This window comes from Macrobrachium rosenbergii, chromosome 30 (genome assembly GCF_040412425.1).
Source record: "Macrobrachium rosenbergii isolate ZJJX-2024 chromosome 30, ASM4041242v1, whole genome shotgun sequence".
Classification (NCBI taxonomy): domain Eukaryota; kingdom Metazoa; phylum Arthropoda; class Malacostraca; order Decapoda; family Palaemonidae; genus Macrobrachium; species Macrobrachium rosenbergii.
In genome coordinates, this window is record NC_089770.1 from 19,835,268 (window position 1) to 19,862,660 (window position 27,393).

A 27,393-nucleotide genomic window follows, 5' to 3' on the forward strand; every position below is an offset into this window, starting at 1 on the left:
TATTCCCCATCTAAGAGAGCCCAGTTCACTAACAAGAGCTCCTGATGCTAATGCAATTAAGATCACCTTTTGTATCATGTGAGCTGTAGTTGTATTGGGTCTGCTGAATTGAGGGGTTGGCAGGAATCTAAGCACCTTGTCCAGGGACCAATTGGAAGCCTTTTGGGAGTGGGCCTTTGTAGAGCAAAAGACTGCAGAAGGGAAGTGGCAACTTCTATACTAGAGTCAATCCCGAATCCATAAAGCAAGTGTTCCATTAATGGTGCCTTGTATACCATGATTGTTGTAACCACAAGGTGTTTGTCTTCAAAAAGGTATATAAGAAAATTTTTAAATGTGTCCACAGAAATCTCACCTGGGATCTCAATATGGATATAACCTAACCATATCTTTCATATGGACTGATATTGCCGGATAGATGATGTCCGTAATTTTTGCACTAGGTACCTAACAATGTTGGGCGAGTAATTTTCACGGTAGATATTTTAAAAATCCATATGTGAAGGTCTCAGCTCAGAAAGGAGGATGCATAAAAGACTGTCCCTCCTACCGTCTGGTCTAGACCCCACAAAATGTCTCTCTCTTCTGGAGGTTTGAGTTTTTTGAGAGACAAAAAGACAGCCATCAGCTCCAGGAAACTGATATGACAATTCCTCAGAGTAGCTGACCACCTCCCTGCCACCTGACGATCCTCCCAATGTCCTCCCAACCTATCAACAAGACATCTGTGTGTCTTGTCACGTACTGTTTTGCCAGAGATTCCTTCCGGGTCCAAGGCTGAAGTATCTCCCCAACTTTTTGAATCTTTTGATGAGGTTGGTTTCGCATCTTTTTTTCTTACATGTGATAGCTAGAATTTGTTCACATTTTTATTTGCAATCTGAGCATTGGATCTATTACTGATGCAAACTGCAGCAGGTCCATCATAATATCTAATTGCTGTCTGGAAACTCTGGGCTGTGCAGGGAACCTTTTGAGGACTTGCCTTATTCTGTTTTAAGTATGATGGTGAGAGACAACAGGCCGTGAAAAGTATCAACACAGTCCCAGCCACTGAAATCATCTGCTTAGAGGGGGTAATTTATTATAAAACCTTTTACTCTTTGTTGGAGGAATCCTTTTTGGAGACACAAGAGACGTGTTGTTGAAAATATACTCAAGGCTCCCATTAACAGGGACTTTCTGCACAATCTTCCAGAGAGAGGTCTGCTTTTGGAAGAACCCCTTTAAAGGCGGGGGAGGGATAAGACTGTTTCCACCCCAGCCTGTTTGAAAATAATGCTGTGTCCCCAAGGGGAAGACTTCCATTGCCTGTGGGGTTGTCGGAGTCGACCCCCGACCATACAATTCCTATTGGTATCCACCTCTTCCTCTGCCTTTGCCCTTGATAGGCACTCCAGGTGTTGCGTTTCCTTTTCCCCTATAAGAGGGTCTTCAAACCTTGTGAAAAGGATTTCCTTGCTGCTGTTGTTGTTGTCCCTTTGTAGGAAGTTGTCCCTTCTGACTACCTACCTGTCTTTGAGGCAAAAATTTTTGGGGTGACTGAAGGCTTGTATGATTTCTGATCATAGCGAGCCTTTCTGGGTTGGGTAAAGGGAAGTTTTTGGATTTTTTGTTTCCTGAATTCCCTTTTTCCCAGAAGAGCATACTCTGCACAATACTGTTGGCGGGCTTGCTCGTAAGTTTAGCCACAACAGACTCCTCAAACAGGTCCTTACAGAAGGGGTTAGAATGTAATAATGAAATTACATTGGGAGGTAACTTGTTGGAGTCCTCCAATGTTTCCATTCGCGCTTTTTTGTGTCACTCTAGAAAGTCACAGAGTGCTTCCCATAGGGTTCTCATAAAACTTTTGGCCACAACAGCAAAATTGTTCTGGGATATTCTGGAAGCCTTTTGGTGGCAACTTCCAGCAAGGTGGTAGAGGTTATAATACTAAGGAGGTGGATCCTAGCATGAAATTCTGACAAGGCAGTCCCCTCTGAGATTCTTCTTATATGGGTCCCAAACTGCTGCGTAGAGACTAACCTTTTTATCTGATATTCAGCCACCACTTTTAGGCTAATAGTAGTATATATTCCCTTCAAAAGGGGTTCCTACTTAATCTGGTTAGGCTACTGCCTGTTCTAGGTTTATATCACCTTTAAGGATATAGGCTACATAAGATCCTATTAGTGTAGCCTTACAGATAGTATACCAAGTCATAAGTATACCTTAGTTTTACCAGATAAAAACTAAGTTATTTTATTGAGCCTAGGATACTGTTTATATATAATACTAGGCTTATTTGATCTTTCTTAAGGCTAGTATGGGGTACTGCCTAATCCAGACTATTATATTATCACTCTTAACTGTATAGGCTATATAAAAACAAACTTACTACTATGTAACCTTATAGTCAGGCTACTATTTTTGTCTCACCCAGGTTGTTGTTTATATCCAATCCTAAGCTATTAGGTCTAGTACATAAAATAGTAAGTCACTAATGTGTAATTTTATAGCTAGGCTACCACTTACTCTAATCTAGGCTACTGCCTAATCCAGATTATTTAATTCACACTTTAAAGGTAAGGGTATGGGTTACAAAATACACAACTACCTTAGTATGTATCTTTAAAACTAGGCTACCATCTCATCCAGAGCAGATTACTATTTCATCTAGTCCTAGGTTACATGGTCTAAGATAACGATTTAGTCCAATGATGGGATGCTTCGTAAAAAGTTATCGCTTAGTATAAGGTTCTGCCAAGTCCTGGATTATTTAGATCATGCTTAAGTGTATAAAAGGAAAATTTTTTTTACTAATATGTAGCCCCCTAGCTAGGCTACCAATTTATTTTGCCCAGATATTGTTATTATCTGATCCTAGGGTCACTGATCTAAGCTAGGCCACTTAGGATAGGTAATCACAGGTTACAGGCTACAGACAACATCCACTATTAATCTAGTCTAAATTACTCTCATTTACTTCCTAGATTATTGTAGACATTGTATAATCTGAAAGGATTTTCTATGTTAATGATAAGTTGTGGAACATTTCTTTTAGTTAATACATTTAGTCAGAATGAAAAATTCTTTAAAACAATTTGTGCTTTATGAACGAGCAATCAACAATGAGCAAAAAGCGCCAACCAGTTGTGGCAAGAAATGCCAGGTTCCAGCTTTCACACACAAATTAATTATTAATTCCAAAAGTTTAAAACTAAAATTTTATCTTGAACTTAATATTAAGAACTTATCTTGCTATTTTTGATTATCTTGCTATTTTTGATGTTTCCATGATCCTCGCTAATGAAATCTGAGAAAAATTTCAAATTTTTTAGGAGTGTCACTGCATTGACCAAAGAGAGTAAGGCTTCTTGGTTTCCGCATCTGATCTGTTGTTGACACTATGGTAGACTGTGCATGCACATTAATCACTTCCTCTTCTAAGAAAGTTTTAATGATGGAAGAACCTGGGTATACAGCCTAGCTGTAAAGATTTGGGAAAGAGCCCCCTTATCTCTGAGTCCATTATGTACAGGTTGTCCATGGTTATCGGCTATGTGCTGATTTCCGCTTACTGGCGCCGATAATCGAGCATTGGCGCCGATATATACCTAACAGAGGCGCCAATAACCAAAAATTGGCAATTTTTGGTTATCGGTGATTTTCACTTATTGTCACACTGTTGGAACAGAACCCCCACCGATAACTGGAGACTGCCTGTACTCCATCAAGTGTTACGGTTTTTATTACTATGACACAAAACCCGGCCACAAGACTGCTATAACAGAATTCTTTGACATTGGTTTGGTCACCCATGGAGCTCTGGTAGACCGTGGAGGGTAACTCATTGAGGACGAAACAAGCGACTACGCTATCAAAAAGATGAAAAAATTTTCAGTTTGACTAAATTATACTTGTGATATCAACCTTTTAATTTTTCCTTTTGACTTTTTTGAGCATATCCTGAAAAAGTACAACTTTTTAGCTTTAAAATGAAACTAATTTGATTAGCATAGCCTGAAGTATAACCTTACATGCGGTGATTAAAGAAAATTATTGCTGTGCATTTCAGCTCAGTAATATTGATGTTGCCGGTGGCAAGAACAGACTTGCAGCGAAAGGGTTAAGCCATTTCCATTACTTGGTCATTCTAAGACAGGCAACTACTTACTTCTCGGCAGTATTATCTATTAATTTGTTTAACAATGATAAGATGGTTCACATTCTCTTAATGTACGTTATAACAGGAATTGAATAAAGTTTTACTTAATTTACATTCATAACCAAAAAAATATACTGAAGCATTTTATTAGAGGAGTTTCAAGATAAAAGCTCCGATTTCCTAGGTAAAAAGGAGATACAGCATACTCTGTACAAGAAATCAAGTGCCATTCTCAAGTACAATAAAAATTTGCTCTTTGGTGTTCTTTAAATTTATCAGTTAATCATATGCAATTTAAAAATACAATTATCATTACGAAGTCTTTCTCTCTTACCTTGGTTATGGCAGAATGGGAGCGATAATTTTCAACCAACATAATTTTGCAAGGGGAGTTTACTGGATACAGATCGTAGAGCCGTTCTAAAAGTGAGGTCCCTAATCCCCGTTCTTCACAAAATGGTGAGTAGACCTCAGGGCTTAGTTGCATGTAATCTCCTGCCAAAACCAAACGTGTTCCTGGTTTCACCAAAGCCAGTGGAGTTAGAGTTTCACATTCCATGGCCTGAGCTGCTTCGTCTACAAGGATATGGGTAAACACACCCTTTTCCAAGTTTAATGAAACAATATGCCTTGAGGTATTCAGTGTAGCAACAACCACTCGATGCTTAAGGATCTCGTCTTCTGTTGGCATCTTGAACTTTGAACATCCTTGTTCCATTTCAATCAAGCAATACTGTTGCACTTCCTGAGGTACAGTGTTAACCCAGCGATTTCGATAATAGATTCTCAAGGGCCTTGCCTCTTCATGTCCTTCTAGAACATAAGGGTGGAGATAATCTTTAATGTACAAATCAGCTGCGCTGTTGGAATGGGTACAAATCAGAATTCTTGTATCTTGCTGTAAGAGGATTTGCTTGATACCTTGTGCTAGCGTGTATGTTTTTCCAGTGCCATAGGGTCCAATTATTAATATTGGAGGTAAAATGATATCAGATGGAGCAGTGATTGCAAGCAGTGCTTCCCGCTGCTTGGGGTTGAGTTTGTTATTGATGTTATCACCCCACTGTTTCTTTGTATTCCAAGGAATGGTGAGCTCAGTGGAGACATCAGGAAAGATCAGATCCATCGTTGGTATACGATCTAATGCCGCATGCATTTCACACAGAGGAAGTCTGTTCAGCTGGAACTGCACTTCAACTGTGACTTCTTCATCGTCCCCCAACTGAAGCTCGGTAACAGCCGTTTCAGAAAACCTTAAATAGATCTCCTTTTTTGTTTTGTCCTCTATAAGCACTTCGTAAACTTGGCGCACAGGCTTTTTGATTTCGCTGTTGCTTTCAGGAACGCCATTTTCAGGAGTCTCTGATATTGGCGCCACAAGAATTGTGTTACAATTTGATAAGACTAACCTTCCATGCAGAGAATCCTCTGAGATTTCCGAGGAGAGCTCCAATTTCCCAAAGAGTTCTCCTGGGCGTGAATACTTGGCTGTCGCTGCTGCAGAGGGCAAGAGAAGATAGCTGTTAGTTATCTGTAAAGTCGTCTTAATATTAAACCTTGACATCAAGTCAAATTGCGCTAATTCTTCAATATGAAGAAGATCATGTAATCTAGTTTTGTAGTTGTTTCTGGTAGGTATTTTCTCCATGGTCGTTTGAGTCAACACAAAATTCTGATTGGTTGGGGCTGGATAAGAAGATAAAATGCTCTTATCGTGACTACTCAATTCGTGGGGTTTGGGCTCATATGTTACAATTTTCACATTTTCCTCACACCACCTCTCACTCCTGGTGAGAATTGTATTTTTTGTTTCCTCTAGTGTATTCAGATCTTCTACAGGAATCACATCTACACATAACCTCTGCATAAGTACAGGTTCTGTTCCACTATCAAAAATCACTGCCTGTCTAAAGGTACCATAGATTGCAGTTTTAAATGAAACAGTAATTTTATATTCTAAAGGATGATGATCAACAGGTGCTAAAGACTCAATATCAGTACTAATCCACTCTTGGTTATTTTCTGGTGCACAGGACTTATGTATACAGCGGTGATTATCAATTTGGGCAACCTCGGTGATTGAAAAGTGAGTTCTGTGTGCATCATGGAGGAGAGAAACAACACGCAAGGGAGATGGTGGACACAAAGTTATCACCCATTCATGCTGGCTGGGTTTCTGAGATACACGCAAGTTGGGCTCCATGCTCATGTTCGTTATAATTCCTGAACTCTGGAAAATAAAAAAAGAGAAGGAAAAATTAATTTAATAGGATGTACCTCATATGTAATAAACTAAATTTAAGAACATTAACATTTCAAAAAATAAGTCATGTAGCACATGACATTTACAATCACTACTGATATGCCTGTAGAATCAGAGGCTATCCCTTAAAATGCACAAATTGGGTTTTTTGGAAGCAGGGCTTAAGACTAAGTAATTTAACTCTTCCTTATTTGAAAACCAAAGGCAACAACAAAGGTGATGGAAATAAGTTAACTCTTCCTTGTTTGAAAAGTTAAGTCATCCTACAAATCATATTAGCAATATCAATTTGGCTTTGATCCTAGCTCAAATGAAATAAAACCACAGAAAAGAATAAAATCTACAATTTACATAATAAAAACAAAGTTCTGTCAAGAATAAAGAATAACCATTAACAGACAGGAATCCTCATATGAGTATTAATATTATGCGCCATACTGTTTGAATGAATTTAGCAGGAAAGAGGTTCATAGCACTTCAATGTCCATAAATGACTTATGGCAACTTATTACCTCAGCACAGGAGAGACATCATCAGTATGCCATGCAATTTCAGAGGAGGATGTACTGCCTCTTTGCAGTTTCAGAACATCTTTTTATTTATTTGCTCATAAATATACCCAGGGATTGCTGTTGGTTTTAGTTCTTATCTTTTATGATAGTATGTCAGCTATATTTGTAATTTTGCAAAAAGCTACTGCATCTCCTCATCTCAGTAAATCTTGTAAATATTTTACAACAAAAATATACTCCGAATTTGTTACATGTTCTAGTTCTTATCTTTTATGATACTGTGTGAGCTGTAATTATAATTTTACAAAATAAAATAAAATATTAAAAACATGCATAACTTGGTAAAATTAACATATCTTTATGAGTATTTTGTAAAAGAGGTGCCTCACACAGGGTTGTAAATAGTCACTTTCAACTTCCCGTGGAAAGTAGGGAAAAATTGTTAGAAATTTTTTTCTTACAGCATGTGCATTGCATATCTTCCTCTTTCCACTGATGCATTTTTTCTTAAACTGGCCAACTTTAAAGTTTGCCTGGTCTAGGGCTGTGCTTGATATATATTTACCTCATCCCTTAAGGGTTAATATCAGCCCTGACCATACTAATAATGAACATTACCCCATAAGCCATTCCTCCCCCAAAAAAAGAAATAAATACTATGATATTTCCTTGTAAGAACATCTCAGTAAGGCCTAAACTCCTGCAAAGTAAACAGCAATAAATGTGCTAAAGTTGTAAACAAAAAGTGTTTGAAATTTTACATCCTTGACACTCCTTACAAATGAGCTGCCCTACATCTCAAGGTGCCTAATATCGTTCAAACACTTTGGCCCAACCAAATTACATAATTCTAGATATCATCATAAGAAAAAATTGAGGAAAACCAACTTAACACAACTAAACATGGAACACTATAAATAACTTAAGTTTATGAAGAAATACTGCTTTTGAAAACAAAACAGCATTATTTAACTAATGTACTTGAAGCATGTTAAGTAATGTCTACAAACCTTGAAAGTATCTTTAATGGAATAATAGTTGATGTATGATAATTATGCCTATTTTAACAAAATCAATCAATCTGCCCAAATCATACTGATATTTCTTAATTACGAAGTTTCTCTATCAGTCAGGTAATTGGGGGATGAACAATATCACCCTTCCCTCCAAATCATGTTTGCTTAATTAACTAGGGTAAATGTGCCACTGGCACAATTTCCAACCATATTTATTTATGTACTGCACTAGGCTAATGTAACTGTCTGTATAGTATAATTTTACAATAACTTACTTGTTAACCTCAACTTAACAGACCTCAAGTCAACAAACTTCTGCACTTACCTGCTACCGTATTTTTATTATTTTTTCCTATGCTACCATTTGACATACCATATATTTTTAGATATATCTCTTAAATTGAATATTACTTTTAAAGTAGGGGTTAGTTTAGGTTAGGAAAAAAGTAAGTGTGCCTTAGTTTAACCAGACCACTGAGCTGATTAACAGCTCTCCTAGGGCTGGCCCGAAGGATTAGATTTATTTTACGTGGCTAAGAACCAATTGGTTACTTAGCAACGGGACCTACAGCTTATTGTGGAATCCGAACCACATTATAGCGAGAAATGAATTTCTATAACCAGAAAGAAATTCCTCTAACTCTTCATCAGCCGGCCGGGGACTCAAACTCGGACCTGGCGAGTGCCAGTCCACAGCTCTACCAACTCGCCCAACGAAGAGTTTAGGTTAGGAGCTATGCAGAATTCCTATTAGCTGAAGATGTCTAGAAAACATTCAAGTGCAGTCTATAACATAAGGTCTTTTTCACTTAAAAGACTTTGTTACTTGAAAGAAAGGCAGACCCCCATAGTGTCTGTTAAGTTGAGATGCTACTGTAAATAACAATCATATTTTTACTTATATTTTTGCTTTATTTGCTACTTTTTAAACAATTGAGCATTTATCTTGCAGAGGCTTTATATGGAAGTTCAGGACATTTTAGTTACTCCACAGGACTGCATACACAATAGTAATAATTACAGAACCTAATACTGAGCAGGACGAAAATCTGTTTAATATATTAGCCACTTGAACTCACAGTTCATATCCAATAGAATTAGGCAATATATGATCCGCTGAAACCGAACTAAACGCTGCGAGTGTGTTTACATGAGCTGATGTGCAAGTTCACCATGGTTTGAATGAACTGGCAACATTCCAAATATTTGCCCAATCACTACCAAGGGGCACGCTAGATACTGTGAACCCTCTACTGCATGCACATGATTTTGGTACTGCATACATCAGGGGTTCTGAATGAACCAGGTAGTGCTTGATAGTTTGTTTACAGAAATGACATTTTTATGATAAAATAGTTTTATATATACTTACCAAGCAATTACATAACTGCTAGCTTTCTACACAGCAGTCTAAAGAAATTCAAATTTTTGTGGTGGAGCTACCATCACTTGTGTAGGTGACAGGGTCCTGCCCACTTTCGGGACTGACAGGTACAACTCAGCTGAGAGGATCAATTCATTTGATGCCCAATGTCCACTGAGGGGAGGATGGCGGGCTCTGATTAAGTAATTGCTTGGTAAGTATATATAAAACTTTATTTTATCATAAAAATTCATTTTTATATTAGTGACTTACCAAGCAATTACTTAGTTGATTCTACACTGAGAGGAGGTGGGAATCATGGACATGTTCTAATCAAAACATTAAGAAAGATTATGACTGAACTAGGAAGGCTGCTAACATTGGGTCAATGGTTGTTGTACTTTACCTGGTAAGAGAGCTGCTACAGTCAGATACTGCCTCTAGTCGGCGCTTATCTTAACCTGTAGAGGGCGTGGCAGTATGGCTAAGAGCCGCCCCTACTTCAGTGGGTACTTTGCAGACATGGAAGTTCACCGATGACTGATAAAGGACAAAAATAGAGCCCTTGCCCTGAGCATGGACCAGAATGAAGACACAGCACTGTCACCTACAACCAAAATTAAAAACCACCACCCCAACCATTAAAAATTGGCGGATACTCTAGGTACACTGTACCCACAGGCTTCCCTTTAGCTCAACGACCTTACAACAAGGTGAAGAGACAGTAGAAGGACAGAGAGCCCCCTATGCTTCCATTCCCAACACCATGCCAGCCACGGATAAAGGACCCAAAGTACAACATTTATCAAATAGTTTCCATGACTTTAAGATAATGTGAAGCAAACACAGATTTACACTTCCAAAATGTTGAGTGTAGGATGTTTTCGAGAGATATGTTGTGCTGAAAAGCCAGAGACATTGCGACAGCCTGAACTTCACGAGCTTTGACCTTAAGGGAAGGTAAAGCATCTTCTTGAACTTGAGAATGCACTTCTGTAATCAAACTTCTAAGGAAGAAAGAAAGGGCATTCTTCAACAGAGGTCATGAAGGGTTCTTCACTGAGCACCAAAGCTTGTCGGGGGGTCCTCTGATCTTTTGTCCTCTGAAGATAGTACTGCAAGGCTCTCACAGGACAAAGCTCTTAATAATGAACGAGGCTTAGAAAAGTCCTCATTCTTGGCAAGGAAACTACGAGTGACATAACATATTGCATTCCCATTTCAAAAGCCTACCCTCTTGCTGAAGGCTTGTAGCTCGCTAATGCGTTTGGTGGTCGCTAACACCATGAGGAAGAGAGTCTTCTTATTGAGATTCTTAAAAGAGGTCAAACTGAGGGGTTTGAAAGTTGAGCTTGTAAGCCACTTCAGAACAACGTCCAAATTCCAGGAGACAACTCCAGGCTTTTCTAATTTCGAGGTTTTGAAGGATCTGATGAGGTTGTTGAGGTCTTGGTTGGATGACAGATCCAGGCCCCTATGCTTAAACACCGAAGAAAGCATTGACCTATACCCCTTGATGGTAGAAGAAGCCAACTTCCTATTGGTCCTCAGGAAAAGAAAAAAGTTAGCTAACTGGCTTATAGAGGTTTCAAAAAACGAGATGTTACTATGTTGACACCGTCCTCTGACAACTGACTGATTGTATGTTAGTTTTATAAGTTAGTCATTATTTTATTTTCTGCATTGAAGTGTATGGGTATTGCAGAATGTATAAAAAGAAAGCACATGTTTAATTTTATAAGATGTTTTTATAGCATAGCATTCCTTATGTTTAAAGAGTATGTTATTGTTGTGACGTCATAGGAAGTGACGTCACAGGACAAAAAATGGCGGGGGAGAAAATGTAAACAAACAAGGAGCGGGAGTGTTGAAAGCATGGTGGAAAGAGGTAGAGAGAGCTCTCTGAAGGTTAGGTCGATAATGGTTGGGTTGTAAGTCTGTTTGTGGTTTTTGTTGTCGTAAGCTGGATTGCATAGAGTAAAAAGAACAACGTGAACAGGTGAGTGGATCACATAATTGAATAATTTAAGGATAGGTTAGGCTAGAAAAATTTTCAAATGGTAGCAGAGCGTGGTTCGTTAAAAATGGACGGATCTGATGGTAAACTTTGGGAGATGAAATGGAGGAGAGACTGTCCGAGATTTAGCGGGGCACAGGGCGATTATAAAGGATGGAGAGGACAAGTCGAAGATTGGCTTGTGGTGTGTGGAGAAGAAGTGAAATATCCGGGGATAGAGATAAGGATGAGCTTAAAAGGGAAAGCTTTAGAAGTAACAAAAGGAATAGATAGAGATGAACTTAAGGATAGCGAGGGTTCAAAGATAATCCTGTCCAAACTAGATGAAGTGTATCTAAAAGATACGTTAATGGAAAATTACAGTAAAATGAAAAACTGTTTTAAAATAGAAAGAGAATCTAGTGAAAAGATGAGAGATTTTATAATTAGGTATGAAAAGGCAGAGTCGGAGTGTAGTAGGGCACTAGGGAAAAGCATGCTTGAAGGGGAAGCAAAAGGTTTTCATGTACTAGAACAATCGAACCTCACAGAAGATCAAAAACAAATGGTATTAGCAGCTTGTGGTCGAGAAAAGTTGGAATATAAAACAGTGTCACAAATAATGAAAAGAATATTTGAGGGATTAGGGAATAGAGAGGAGGGGGAATGGTTAGGATCAGAAGGTTGTGAGAATTTTGGGAAAGGGTGGAAAAACCAAAGATATCGGGGAAAGGTGAATCGAGGTACAGGTGGAAGAAATCCTTTAAATAGAGAAGGGAAAGTAACACTGTGTGCTATATGCAAATCGGAATGGCATTGGGCCAGAGATTGTCCTCAGAATTTTCAGAATAAGAAGAAACCAGAAACTGGACAAGAAGAAGAAAAAGTTTATATAGGAAAAGTTAGCAAAATAGAAGAATCATCTTGGGAAGAGGTTGATGCAATTTTAGACACAGGATGTAAGTCAACAGTTTGTGGGAATTGTGACTAGCACGCATTGTTGTGGGTTTGAATCAGGAAGAATTGAGGAGAATGAATGATACTAAGAAAGAGTCTAATAAAGTATTTAATTTTGGTGAGTCATCATACAAGTCGAAAAAGGAGTAATGGAAATACCGGTGATATTGAAAAACAAAAGTTTTATTTTGCAGGAAATTTTGTGATGTACCATGGTTAATAGGTAAGAAAACCATGAGTAAAATGGGGATGACCATAAATTTAAAAGAGAATTGTGTTAAAATAGAAGTATTAGGGGAAATGAAGGTAAAGTTACGAGAAGACAGACAGGGCCATTTAAGAATACCAATTTTGAGGAGGAAGGTAGAAGAAGAATTATTATTGGAGGGGTGGAAGGGAAAGAGCCTAAGGGAAATTAAAGGTACAATGATGAAGTTACATCTACAATTTGGCCACGGAAGTGGAGATAAAATATGGAAGCTAACAGAAGAAGCACAGTGGAGTGACGGTTTGGGAGAGAAGGAAAAAGAGGAAATAAAAAGTTACTAACTGACTAATCACAAGTTGTGAAGTATGTAAAAGATATAAAAGAAATCCAGCTAAACCAGTAGTGGGATTTTCTTGGAGTAAGACATTCAATGAAGTTGTAGCAATGGATGTGGGAGAGATAGAAGAGAGAAAGTTCTTGGTAATGGTAGATATGGCAACAAGGTATTGTCAGGCTTTTTGGATAAAAGACAAGAAACCAGAAACTATTATAAAGACTCTTTTTGACGGGTGGTTTGCGATATTTGGGGCACCTTCTAAAATATTATCAGACAACGGGGAGAATTTCAAAATAAAAAAGTAAGGAGGATGGCAGAAAGATGGAATATTAAAGTATTAGCCACAGCATCAGAATCTCCATGGAGCAATGGATTGTGTGAAAAGACAGTAGGCATAATCAAAGAAAGCTTAAGAAAGATGAAAGATGATGAGGAAGTGGATTGGTCCATAGCATTAAGATGGGTAGTGAGTGCCTGGAACTGCTTAATAAATAATGGTGGTTTCTCCCCAACCAATTAGTATTTGGGAAAAATCCTTCCTTGCCTAATTTAATGGGAGAAGAAAGTTCAAGTCCTGCAAGCAGAGAGAAAGGTATGGAAGAAAGCATAGTAAGGGATACACTGAATGCAATGCATAAGGCCAGAGAAGTGTTTATCAAAAATGAGTCTTGTAATAAAATAAGAATTGCTCTAAAACAAAAATGTCAGAGAACATAAATTTGAAGAAGCAGTAGTGGGAGACGAGGTATTCTATAAGAGAGAAAATGAAAATGAATGGAGAGGACCTGCTCAGGTAGTGGGAGTATCAGGTAAAACAGTAGTGGTTAAACATGGGGATTCTCTAAGAGAAGTAGCGAGAATACATGTTACTAGGATTCAAAGACTATCACCAGAAAAGGAGAAGATACTTAAAGTAGACAAAACACACACTGTGAAAGATGAATCCCTTGCATCAAAGGAAGGGAATATAGATGAGCAGGAAGGAAAGATGATAATTGGCTGGAGAAGGAATGCTGATGTAGAAGAGACTATAGAAAGAGATTTGGCAGAGGAAACACTGGAAGATGAAGGGGAAAGTGAGGTAACAGAAGAAAGTGAGTTAATAGAAGAGATACCCAAATTCAGAAAGGGAAATAGAGTTAGAGCTATAAACAAAAATACAGGACAAGTAGAAGAGTGGACGATATTGAGCCTTGCAGGAAAAGATCAAGCAAATCTTGGGCTGATTCAGTACAATGTAGAAGACTCACAGTCAGGTGACAAGGGATGGGTTGACTTAAGAGATTATAGTCATGTAGAAAAATTGAAGATGAAGAAGAGGTTTTGCTAGGATTCGAAAATAGAAATGTAATTGAAGCTAAAGAAAAGAACCACAAAGTTGGAGAGAAAACAAGGTATATGAGGAGGTAAATGACATTGGACAAAAAGCTATATCTACAAGATGGATAGTAACTGAAAAGGTAAAAGGTGGGGAAAGGATATGTAAAGCAAGATTGGTAGCTAGAGGTTTTGAAGAAGAAATGGCTGAATGGGAAAAAGATGCTCCTACATGCAATGCAGAAATTTTAAAATTTTGTTTGACAGTAATAAAACTGAAAGATTGGAATTGTTATACGTTAGATGTAAAAACTGCATATCTACAGGGTGATGAAATACAATGAGAGGTATATTTAAAACCACCTAGTGAAGATGGTTGGAGTGGATTATGGAAATTGAAGAAAACTGTTTATGGGCTCAAGGATGCAGCAAAGGCATGGTATTGTAAGGTGGTAAAACTGGTGGAGGAGCTTAAAGGTGAGAGGAGTAGATTAGAACCTAATATATTCTTTTGGAAGAAAGACAATAAATTGAATGGTATTTTATGTACACATGTAGATGATTTTTGCTATGGAGGAACTGAAGGATTTTTAAAGAAAACAATTGGGAAATTGAAAGGGAAATTACAAGTAGGAGAACAAGAAAGTAAAAGTTTTAAGTATATAGGAGTAATAGTAGAGCATAAGGAAAATGGAATTTGTCTTAATCAGTGGCAGTATATAAATTCTATAAGAGAACCAGAAGCCAGAAGATTTACAGGTAATAGAGTATTAGGACAAAAGGAGTTAACAGAATATAGATCAGTGGTAGGACAGTTGAATTGGGTATCGCTACATACTGTGCCAGAAATATCATATGATGTTAGTGAATTAAGTAAAGCTTTTTAAAGAAGGAATGACTCAAGATATGAGAAAGCTGATTAAGATAGTGAGAAAAACTAAGTGCATAATGGGAGAAGTGATAATAAGTGAGTTAGAAGAAGAAAAGATTTATTGGGAAGCCTATGCAGATGCTTCATTCAGGGAATATTGAAGATGGTCATACTCAATTAGGTTATGTGATATCATTGACAGATGGTAAGAGGAGAAGCCCTATATGGTGGAAATCCAGAAAATCCAGAAGAGTAGCAAAGTCCACCATTGAAGCAGAAGCTCTGAGTGTTGGGAGGCCATAGAAGGATTGATATATTTCAAACATTTGTGGGAAGAGATAGTAGGAGGAGAAAATTAGAAGCACTGGTGAAAACTGATAGTAAAACCCTAATGACTGCAATAAAATCAAGTACCGGAGTAAGTAGTAAGAGATTAAAAATTGATATTGCAGCAATAAGAGAAACAATAGAATCTGGAGAAATAAGTGAGGTGAGATGGATAAAAGGAAAGCACCAGATAGCTGATGTATTGACCAAAGATGGAGTTTCTGGGGAAAGCATTAGGAATTATGTAGAGGGTAAAGAATTGGAGAATAATGAAGATTAGAGGGGATTAGGATAAGAAAAGGCTGGAGGGGAGGGAGAAGGAGATAAGTGTGATTGTATGTTAGTTTTATAAGTTAGTCATTATTTTATTTTCTGCATTGATGAAGTGTATGGGTATTGCAGAATGTATAAAAAGAAAGCACATGTTTAATTTTATAAGATGTTTTTATAGCATAGCATTCCTTATGTTTATAGAGTATGTTATTGTTGTGACGTCATAGGAAGTGACGTCACAGGACGAAAATGGCGGGGGGGAGAAAAATGTAAACAAACAAGGAGCGGGAGTGTTGAAAGCATGGTGGAAAGAGGTAGAGAGCTCTCTGAAGGTTAGGTCGATAATGGTTGGGTTGTAAGTCTGTTTGTGGTTTTTGTTGTCGTAAGCTGGATTGCATAGAGTAAAAAGAACAACGTGAACAGGTGAGTGGATCACATAATTGAATAATTTAAGGATAGGTTAGGCTAGAAAAATTTTCACAGACCACTTGGATTGGTAGAGCCTGCTAGAAGATCTTCTGCACCTAGCAATAGCTTCTGCAGCTTGCTTCGAAAAGCCTTTTGCTCTGACAAGGCTCCTGACAGTCTGAAGCCTGTCAGGGCCAGAGCGGACAATCCTTGATGGAATCTGAGGAAGTGGGGCTGTTTGAGCAGTGACTGTTTTTGTGGCAGGAGTCCTGGGAAGTCCACTAACAGACGCAGCATATCCGGAAACCATTCCTTCCTGGGCCAAAACAGAGCGAACAGGGTCATTGAGACGTTCTGGTGAGAGGAGAAATTGTTGATTACCTCCCTCATCAATCTAAAATGTGGGCAGGCGTAGACATCCACGGCCGTCCAGTCCAACTGCATAGCATCTGTCACCCATGATAGAGGGTCAGGGACTGAGGAGCAAAAGAGAGGCAGACGATGATTTCTTGATGTTGCAAAGAGGTCCACATATGGTTTGCCCCAAAGTTTCCAGAGATCGTCGCATACAAGGGAGTCCAGAGCCCACTCCGTTGGCAAAACCTGATTGCAGCGACTCAACTCGTCTGTGAGGACGTTCATTTTTCCCTGCACCAAGCGAGTGATAATCTTCACCTGGTACGGCTCCGTCGAGAGAAGATGATCTTTTGTCACCTCAGAGAGAGAAAGAATGGGTGCTCCCTTGTTTGTGGACATAAGACAGAGCTGTGGTGTTGTCTGCGTAAACCAATACTACTTTGCTGGAAACTAGAGGAGAGAAGGCCTCGACACCCAGATGAATGGCCCTTAGTTCCTTCACATTGATGTGGAGAGCTCTCTGATCTACAGACCACATCCCTGAAGTCTTTCGAATCCCTAGAAGGGCTCTCCAACCTAGATCTGAAGCGTCGGAATAAAATTCTATGTCGGGGTGCAACGGTAAAAGAGACTTCCCTTCTTGAAAGTCTTTCTACAGACAACCACCATCGAAGGTAAGTCTTGATCTCTGAGGAGATGGGGAAAATGAAGGAGTCCGGTTGGCCTTTCCTGCTCCTGCATGCTTTTAGATAAAACTGAAAAGGCTGCACGTGAAGTCAGCCCAGTTTTACAAACAGTTCTACTGAGGCCAAGGCCCCCCGCAGACTTATCCACTGAAGCGCTGAGCACGTCCTGAGGTCTAGGAACTCACAGACAGTCTGGGGACAGGAGTTGATCCGTTTGGGAGAGAGAAAACCCCAAAAAGTCTGAGAGTACAGAATCATCCTTAAATAGAGAATCTTCTGTGTTGGGACTAACTGCGACTTGTAAGAGTTGACCAAAGTTCCCAACTCCTGTGTCAGGCGAAGAGTCTTGTTAAAGTCCTCCGCTCACTTCTCCACAGGAGAGCAGAGCAGCCAATCATCGAGATAGAGACAAACGTTTACTTCAAGAAGGTGAAGCCACTTCCCAAGAAGAGCAAGGATTCGAGTGAACTCTTGTGGGGCAGTGGACAGGCTGAAACACAAGGCTCGAAACTGGAGAACTTTGCCCCGAAAAGCAAAGCACAAGAACTTTCTTGGCTCTGGATGTATCGGGACATAGAAACAGGCGTGCTGCTTGTCCACGGTGACCATCCAGTCGCCCTGATGGAGAGAGGACATGACAGAGTGACTGGTTTCCAAATGAAATTTGGTTTTCAGCACAAAACAATTCAGGGTGCCGACATCCAGAACTGGTCTCCAGCCCCCCAATGACTTGGGGACCATGAAGAGACGGTTGTAAAATCCGTCGGAGTTGAGATCCAAAACCACCTCTACTGCCCCTTTGCGAAGAAAGGACTCTACTTCTTAAGAAAGGGCAGCAAGCTTCTCAGAGTGAGCCAAGTAGGCAGTCAAGTTGATCGGTGACTTGGATAAGGGAGGTTTCACTTGGAACAGGATGGAATGTCTTTCCCTCAACACTTGGGCTACCCCAAGTTCTGCCCCTCTGCAGCTCCATTCCTCCCAAAAGAGGTGTAGCCTGGCTCCGACTGGGTGCGAATGACTGTTCTCTAAACTTTCCTCCTCAAAAGGGCTGCTGTGGAGGAGAGAAGGACTTGGTTGTTGCTGCAGGACTTCCTTAGGCCGCTTGGAAGATTGAGCCAGAAGATCAGTTGTGGATTTCTTCTGAGGGTCAGACAGGATCACCTTAACAGTATCTTGGGGGAAGAGATGGGATCTGTCTAATGGAAAGAACAAAGAGGGCTGACTTCTGTGTTGCGGTGACTCCTTAGTGGCGAAGGAGCACCACAGCTCTCGCTTCTTTAGGAATCCCATCAAAAACAGGGAGACAAGCTCGTAAGAGCCATCCTGACTGCCTTGTCTACGCAAGACAATACTCCCAACCAGTCAGAAGAGAAATCTTCAGCCAAGACCAGACAATCCTCGATCTTCCTAGTTAAAGCCCCTACTGTCCAATCGAGGAAGCTAAAAATTTCTAATACCTTGAACAGGTTCTTGACAAGATGGTCCAGTTTGGGTGACAAGAAGGAAATTTTGGCTGCAGAGAATGCAGAATGACGTGTGGCGTCAACCAAACTGGAGAAATTTCTCTGGGAGGAGGCAGAGATTCACAAGGAGGGAGCTTCCCAAGTGGCGTAGAATCAATACTTTTTCTTGAGAAGTCTGGAAGGAGGGAAGGCAAAAGTTGCTTTACCTTCGTTCCTCTTCATGGCCAGCCACTAATCCACTTCTTGAAGAACTTTCTTCGAGGAAGAGGAAAGCACTAGCTTGGGAGGCAAACAACATTAGCAGTCCGTTTCCTCATAAGGAATGTCGAGGCTGGGGAATCAGGAGCAGCAGGCGCGAAGACGTCCGGAAAATTTGCCAAAAAGAATCTTGGCCACAACTATTAAGCAGACACAGGAGCAGTATCTTGTACCGGTTCGTCCTCGTCTGAAGAGACATGATAAGGAGGTGTCCTTGCTCTTGGAAATGAGAGTTTTCTTTTTTAAAAAGCCCATGAGTTCCTCAAGCTGACACTGAATCAGGGGTAAAGCAGAATCTTCCTGTGCTGATGAAGAGGGAAGAGGCGCAGAGTGCCCCACAGCTGGTGCCAAGCTCCCAGAAGTTGGCACTGAGCAGTCAGGTGCAGAAGCTTGAAGCAGCGAAGCTAGCGCCAATTGGGTCGAAGGTGGCGGCGCTCCAAGCTGAGAGCACTTAGCAGGCGGTGACGGGCACTTACTCGAAGAATCATGTTGCTTTGAGATCAAAATAGGGTGCTCGACTCGAAAAATGTTCCGGACTATCCCAAGAAGATCAATGACGAGCAGAAGCAGTAGCAGGAGGAACAGTGAAACTGCAGGAAGGCTGAGGACTCACACTAGCCTCCTTATATCTCTTGACAGGAGGAGAGCTGTCTGCCACATCGGGGTGCCTCTTCAAAGGCCTGAGAGATGGAAGATCGACGTCGATGGTGCCTCGCATCCGGCAAAGAGTCTTCTGAATCCGACGACAGACGAGAAGCACTGAACGAGGCGCCTTTCCAATGGCGCTCTGTCGTAGCCCGGGAACTTGCAACAAGCTTGACAGAGGGGGCGACTGCCCATGGGTAAACCCCACTGGCCTCCTTTGGACCTCTGGTATGTATTCTCCCCAGTGCAGGGAAGCGAGACAGTGACCTTTATCTAGGAGCACCATTGGAATGGGCAGCCACCTTCCCAACGCTCACAATATTACACTGTCAACGGGCAATTTCAACACAAAATCCGTGAAAGAGGAACCTAATTCCATAACAGTGTTGGCCAGTAATTCAAATTTTTTTTTTTTTCATCAAATTTTACTTTGAGACTGGCATCAGCGTTAGTATCAGAAGCATGGGAACCTGGTAAAGGAGTCTGGGGTAAAGGAGTAGGGGCTAAGGATGGGAGACAGCATGAAGCAAAGGAGAAGAAACAGAGCTATCTTCTACCACATTAGGTAAAGAAGGAATCTCCTGACTAGCTCTACTTTCAGCTCTAAGGGCCACCTTCCTTTTCCTATCTCGGTCTAATTTGTCCAGATGGGACTTCAAGGTCTTCCATTTACTATACTCCCAATCGTGACATTCTGGACATGTAAGCTATACTACATTCCTGCCCCTACACTTGATACACTTAAGTGTGCAAACCATAAGTCACCTTAGCAAGCCTGGTTTTACACCCATCAATACTATATATAACGAATGCTTGAAGAGCTGGAGTCAGACATATCTGACTATCTTTAGAAATGAAGTTAACAAACAATATTACTAAGATAGAAAAAGCCACCACAAAAAAAGAGAGAGAATACTTCACCAAAGATACAGGACAAAATCCAAAAAAGATGAAGCAGCGACTGCACGAGACTACCGATGTTAATCGGGATCCGGCAGAAAACAAATTGATCCTCTCTGCTGAGTTGTACCTGTCAGTCCTGAAAGTGGGTGGGACCCTGTCATCTACAGAAGTGATGGTAACGCTACTGTGAAAATTTGAATTTCGTTAGACTGTTGTGTAGAAAGCTAGTAGCTATGTCATTGCTTGGTAAGTCACTTATATAAAATGTTCTGGCCTTAATGGATGCCATATAATCAAAAACTATAGCATGAACAACCTGTCTGTAAATGAATGGTTTAGCACCCTGTATAAATTAAGCATAAGGAAACCAGCAACTCTACCCTGTGAACTTTGGAAAAGGCACAGGCCTAGTATGCCTGTTCACATTGCAGCAGCATAACGATCAGCACTGTGGGTACCAGTCAAACATGCTGAGCTGCAGATAACCTGTTCATGAAAGGAGTTCTGAGTTGTGGTCATCTTTCTCATGCAGCTTCTGAACTAGAAGAGGCCAAAGGAGACTGGGCATGGCACTAATGTGTGCAGGCAACACTGGTTTATGGCAAACCACTTGGAGACTTGGGTGCAATATGGCTGTGCAAACAAGAGCATCGTACATGAACCCAATCTCCACAAAGCAACAGCAACAGTGGGAATCCACCTACATTCAGGGGACAAAGGGCCATATACTCTCATTCATGCCCTTCACAAATGTTATGCTCACTCTTTCCATGAAATAGTAAACAAAACAATCAAAACACAAGTTCCAACTTAGCAGTCAGCAGGACACTCATATAAGCTGAAGAAAAAGTGCTTGGAGATGAAAGTTACTCTCCTATCTGCCCCCCCTTAACCACCAGCTTTACACCTTGTCATTAAGTTTCAACAACTTATTTCAACTAGCACTAAAAAATACTCCTGTAATTAAAAGTTAATGTACACTCCAGCAACTGAAAAACAATGAGTTAGGTGCTTACCTTCTCAGTGATCAGTGCTTCTTGATGTTGCAATTGTGAAAGTCTCTCCAAAAGCTGATCAGCATACGACGCACCATGCAACTGCTTTTCTTTTGCACGTTCAAGCTTCATGGCCCGATACTCAAACCGTTCCTGCCATTCCAACAGCTCAGCGTCACTATGAGCCCCAACACACTGATCTCCTAACCGGCAATTGTGTGTGTCTTTAAACGTCGAACACAACGCATATTCTTCAGCACTGAGTCCGCGGGGTGGGGGTCGATGGGTCCAATCTCGACCTTCATCAGACATGATGGTTGTCTGATGATCCTGTCCCCTGCAGTGGACTTGTAACTCTACCTTGGTATTAAAATACACATTGCAGTATGAACAGTGGATGCGTGTCGCCAGAGGTGGCGACTTTTCCTTGCTTGAGACTTGGACCTTCATGTTTACAGACTTATTATAGCCTCTTGACTCTTGTATCTCTTGAGGGTCTAGGCAGGGGCTCTCTGGTTTAGAGTGCCCAGATGTCGTTCGCAAATTTTTGTTTCGATTTCTAGGTACACTTAAATTTCCATTAAGTTCACTAACAGATTCAACACGATCATTTTTAGCTTTTTCCATTTTATTCTTAAAAACTTCTGTTGAGATCAAAGCTATACACAACAAGCTACAATATACGCAAATTAAGTGACTTGCGGATCTATAAAGTTCTAAACGTCGTTCTACGAAAGCCTTCTTAGAATGCAATTTTACAACTAAAGCAAAAAACTGCTGAATTTCAAAATAACTAAGAAACAGTATAGACAGCACATATACAAGGGCTCGAGGTAAGAATAATTGGTTATCAACGACGAATAACAATCATCACAATAGTAGCTTTCCGTTTTCTTCTTTTTTCTTATCAGCAGGTTTCGTCCATACCCCATCTGCCAACACCTGAAAAACGTATAAATTTTAGAATACAAACACATCAATTAAGAAAATAATATTTTGATGAATAAAGCTTGAAAGTGAAAGGTATACTACTTACAATATTTCAATGAACAAGAATCATTAAGATCTGGAAAAATACTTTTGTATAAAAGCATCTCTTAACTGAAAAAATGAAAGGGAAAAAGCAATGCTCTAGTAACTATGTAATTTAATTACACTACAAAAGAAGATGACCATCAACAAAAGCCCAAAACAGGCATTCATTAATAATCAAATCAGACTTTTCTCACCATCCGCGCAAGTATTTCACAACATTATTCTCCGACAAGTTTTACAAAGTCATTAACCTAATATTCAGAAAATTTTCATTCAAAAGAAGAAATAAGACAAACAATGCATTCAGTGAAATTCATTCGGACTTGGATTTATAAGTCACAACTTTACTGGACTTGAGAAATGAAGAAAGTCAAAACAGCATACACTTTACAACAGTGATTACTGTATTTCATGTATTAGTTAGGTTCACATTTTATAACTGGTAAAACTTCCAAGAAACAGTTTTTTCCTTATGATTTAGACAGGGCAGCAATCCTTGTATCACTGACTGGCCCTCTGATTAATTCTGGGCAGTAGAAAAAATGGACTTGTGGTGGCAAATTACATCAGCACTTGAATGCATGAAATTTGTGGAAGAAAAACAAAAACAATTAATGAGATAATTTTCAATATTTGCTGTAGCTTCTAAGTTCAAGTGAAAGAGATTAATCAGAAACTGAAGTAAAAACAGTCTGTCAATTTCAATATACTGTAAGCCAGTCCACAACATTAAGTAGTTTGATAGTCCTGGATCAATGGCATAATAATGTAGTACTAATAAATGATTATGGTAAAAACTTACAACATTGGCATGCTGGTGGTAGAGGAAGATTTGGAAAGACTAGCGCTAAGTTCAACGAAACTCATCCTTCCGACCTCCACTACCACTAGATACCACCAACCATCCTTTACTTTTGTTGTGTTGGATAGCACAAGCACTCAATGCTGCTACAGTGTGTAAGATGGGTTCTGAAAGAGAAAGGTCAATGTTATGTGAAAGAAAACATTTTCAGCAATTTATGCATGATTTTCATGAACCACAGGACACTAATTGGTGCAACGTTCTACATTATCATTCTTAAAAACCCCAAAAATACATATTTTTCATGTACAGTATATACCGTAGGATACTGTAAACCTAAAACTCAGGATAAGCAATCTGTTAAGCATGATGACCACTACAAATTAACGGCACATTAACAATTCACCAATACAATTATTACAACAAAACCAAAAAAAAGGTGAATTTAAAAACTAAGAAACAGTATAGGCAGCACACATACAAGGGCTCAAACTAAGATAATTGTTTATCAAGGACAAACAACAATTATCGTAAGTACAAGAGATCCCTAGAATAGAGTCCTGAAGAGAAACTGCCTCCCAAACATCATGCTGTAATCCATGTAGAGGTCTTGTTGACCTGTCTCGGACTGATTTTTAAACAGCATGATAAGAATAAGTTTTTGCAGATTAAGATTTAACCTCAAAAGGATTAACGGAAAACCTGATCAAAAGGGGCATTAGCACTTCAAGGAGTAGTCATCATCTTTCCCGTTACACATCCAGACCAAGACTCAGGATCTAGAATAAGGGATCCGGTACCATGAATCCTTTGGAAGAAAAGGAAGCCTGACTCCCAACGGTCGAATCATAGAGGTTAACTGAAACGTGCCACCCTGGCTCCCAAAGGTCAAATTATAGACGTTAACTGAAAGGTGCCTTACCCTCAAAGGGGCATAAAGAGGATTTTATAAGTTACTAGAACCTGAAAGATTAAAGAATTCATTAAGCACCCGTGTACAAAAGACAGCTAGTGTTTACAGGCCATCCAAACCAATGCAAAAAGGGATTGGCTTGAGGAAGGGGAAACAGTCTCATCTTCTCAGAGAAACAAGCTTCTGGCTTGTGTAGAATAAGGAGAAAAAGCTCTAGTCTTGGTGACATAATTTCTTTTATGAGTTATTAATGGTGCACTAAGAAACTGCAGGAAGTATAAGAAAACTTCTCATCAGAAACATTTAACAAATATCTGACCTAAACGAACAAGAGCGCGTATTAGTTGCCCCAGGTGGAATGTTACTAAGTAACGCACGGGCCAGGATGACCCCAGAGTGCATGGAATTCAACAAGGACCAAGGCTGAACATGGTCCCCAAAGCGCATACTCTGATAAAGCCAGGGCTGGTACAAATCACAGTACTGTTATGCTCATGATGCTCCAGGGACCAGTCATGACACAATCTGCTCCATTCACTGTCATCTACTCCTGTAGTTGGTGTAGCCTATGGGTTCATCAATGTCCCTTGAAATCCAATGATGTGACCAAAAAAAAAACTGAGCAGGTAACTGGGGATGTGTGGACTTGTGCCTGGAGATTGATCCCAAGGAACTAACGAACCAATCAACCCACTCACCCACGATCAACTATCCCACAAATATCTGCAGTGATCACCATCACTTGACAAGAGTGAAAGGTTGGCATAAAGACTTCCTAGCCTTCCAGCAGAATGATCTTCCTCCTAGGCATCCACCATTCAGTGAGGAAGGTGAAACAGGTGCTGAGGAGGAACAGGGGGGAAAAAAAGCATATGCTTCTGTGACCTCTTGTAACCACAGGGCCTTCCAACCTCTCCAAGGCCATCAGGGATGGAGTAAAGACAACATCCCAGCAAGGGACAGGAATTGCAGGTAAAGGAGAGGCAGGAAAGTATAGTGGTCTCAGATGGAGAACTACTCCTAAAGCAGACGCATCTACTGAGATCCAAGGTACAGAGCTTCAGAACATGGAAGGTAATGTGAGATGAATCTCCCATTAACCAGAATAGCCCACAGTAGCTCAGTACCAGATGAAAAAGTTCACATATGAGGTTCTTCAACAAATATCACAGGAAAATCAACCAACAGATCTTGATACATTGATAAATTGATAATAACGCCACATACACATGGATGAAAACTTTAAAACTACCTTAACTCTAAGAACTTCAACATTTGTTAATGAAATTTTAATTTAGAATTGAAGAAAAATAGTCACGCAAAATGTAACAATTATGTTAAGCTGATAAAAAACAAATCACCCTGAATGTTAGCCTGTCTTTTTAAGTGTTCCAACTAAGATGGTAATTCTACCATTTTCCTTACTGTAAACATAGCCTACCCTCAGTACCTCCTTTGAAATTTCTAATCAGCTGCACTCTGAGAAAGTTATGCTAAACAAAGTACACTTTTGTTCTATGTGTCTCACTGCATTATCAATAATGGTCTGGAATGCATGGCATAAAACATGAGTTGAGCAGTTGGAAACATCTCTGGCTAATGTATTTGGTAAGATATTAAAGCTTACTGGCCAATTCACCCAATATGAATTTATGAACTCAGCAATCCTAGTAAAGGTCTCGCCTAAAAACTTGACAAACAAATTCTAGGCTATACAACTCAGGCAACAGAAATTAGACCAAAAGAGACCAAAATACCTCACTAAAACATATATACGCTTACCAGTTTAAAATCCTGAGGAGGAGCTACTCTGCGTCAGCCTACCGAAGCCTGGACTAGACTAGCTCTGGATGCCCACATGACAGGCACACAAACAACAGAGAGATAGGAATCAACTTTGTCTCTTGACATGTCCATACCCAGTCTGCATCATGACCAAGTAAGCCTAACCTAGCTCAGGCCTACAACTCGCTGACAGGGGAAACCTACCTCTGCTTCTGCCCAAGCCCAAGACAATGAGTCTCACAGGGTAAGACTCAACAGTTCAGAGGGTAACGACCTAAACCTAAGCCAGAAGACCAAACATGCCTCGGGCTGATATCCGAACGAAAATTCGTGCTGAACTCCAGGGCAAACACTTACAAACACGCTGAAAGCAAACAGCCCAACACGAGGTTTCAGATGCAAAATATGCAGATGTCGACACAAAACTGGTTAGGCCTAGATGTAAGTGATAGCATTAGGCTTATTTCACCTTGAAGAGCCACATTCTGGGGTATATATGTAACAATGAGGTATTTCAAATGCACAAAATACACCTTAAACCAAAACCGCTTTATAGTAATGGCAAAAAATACGTCAGATTGTCCATTATTTAGGAAACTCCCGCACAAATGAACCTAATCACTGACCGCACATAAAAGACCTTCGCTTTCCACAAAGTAATCCTATTATGTGCCTTCTGTTCCGATGAATAGGCAATTTAGAGGCCTAGAAGCTCGCCTCGCCACTTACGACAAATAAACATTAACGTGAAGGGAATATTACGATGGTGTGTTCTTAATTCAGACTGGTTTGGGACTCTGACAACCAACATAAACAAACATGGCTACTAGAAATATCGATGAACAAATACGGAAGAAAACAAGATATTTATATAAAGCCTCCAACTGTCGTCTTATTACTTAAAAATCTACCCTTTATTTTCAATACAAACAACATTAAGACAAAAAACAATCACAAATACAACAGTTTACCCTATTTCAAATGTGTTCTCCCTGAAACATTCTCGATGACCAGACCTTGGCAACCAATAACACAACAACCACCTATAGACAAAACATTAACTAATATTCTGCTACAGTTTTAGAGAAACCGTGACAATGGATAAATGTTTCAATATCAATCATACAAGTCTGATAAAAAACTCATAAGAGCTGCAACAAATTAATCACCTCACGAGCCCTAAACTTCTTGAAAATCAGTTTTGTATTCCGGGATCATTTACAGGAAAAGTAAACGAATGTAAATATATTTATCCAATAAATAATCTAATGCTAGATACTTAACAGGCCGCAGGTATATGCAAATGAATTTCCATTCAATGAGTTATACTGCTTTCGAAGCTGAGGAAAATAGCAGGAGCAGGGAAATTTCCAATGACTAATACCGACAGTCGTATAACAAATAATTTAAGTAGCAATACATACTCTACGACTTCGACGACATCTTGCAGAATATATTCAGGAGCAGTAAGACCGTAAAATTTGTTAGCCACTCAGTTTCCAGGAAAAATAAACAGAAACAACGTTCTAGGCTCCAGGAAGAGCTAAGAAAAA

The 27,393-nt window shown here is 39.8% G+C and overlaps 1 protein-coding gene across 4 annotated transcripts in view; it reads right to left on the reverse strand.

Moving 5' to 3' along the window:
* The window catches only part of Helz (Helicase with zinc finger), a 90,120-nt gene extending 62,727 nt beyond the window's left edge, over nucleotides 1-27,393 (reverse strand). The window contains exons 1-4 of one of the 4 annotated variants that reach the window (XM_067131968.1): nucleotides 27,265-27,393; nucleotides 23,143-23,309; nucleotides 21,327-22,247; nucleotides 4,485-6,380 (exon numbers count right to left, since the gene is read on the reverse strand). In XM_067131968.1, coding sequence (XP_066988069.1) covers nucleotides 4,485-6,380; nucleotides 21,327-21,932 — 2,502 coding nt within the window. In that variant the 5' untranslated portion in view covers nucleotides 21,933-22,247; nucleotides 23,143-23,309; nucleotides 27,265-27,393. Of the gene's footprint in view, nucleotides 1-4,484; nucleotides 6,381-21,326; nucleotides 22,248-23,142; nucleotides 23,310-25,837; nucleotides 26,145-26,466; nucleotides 26,693-27,264 lie in introns of those variants that run through there. The other 3 variants (XM_067131965.1, XM_067131966.1, XM_067131967.1) reach the window with 3 other exon arrangements.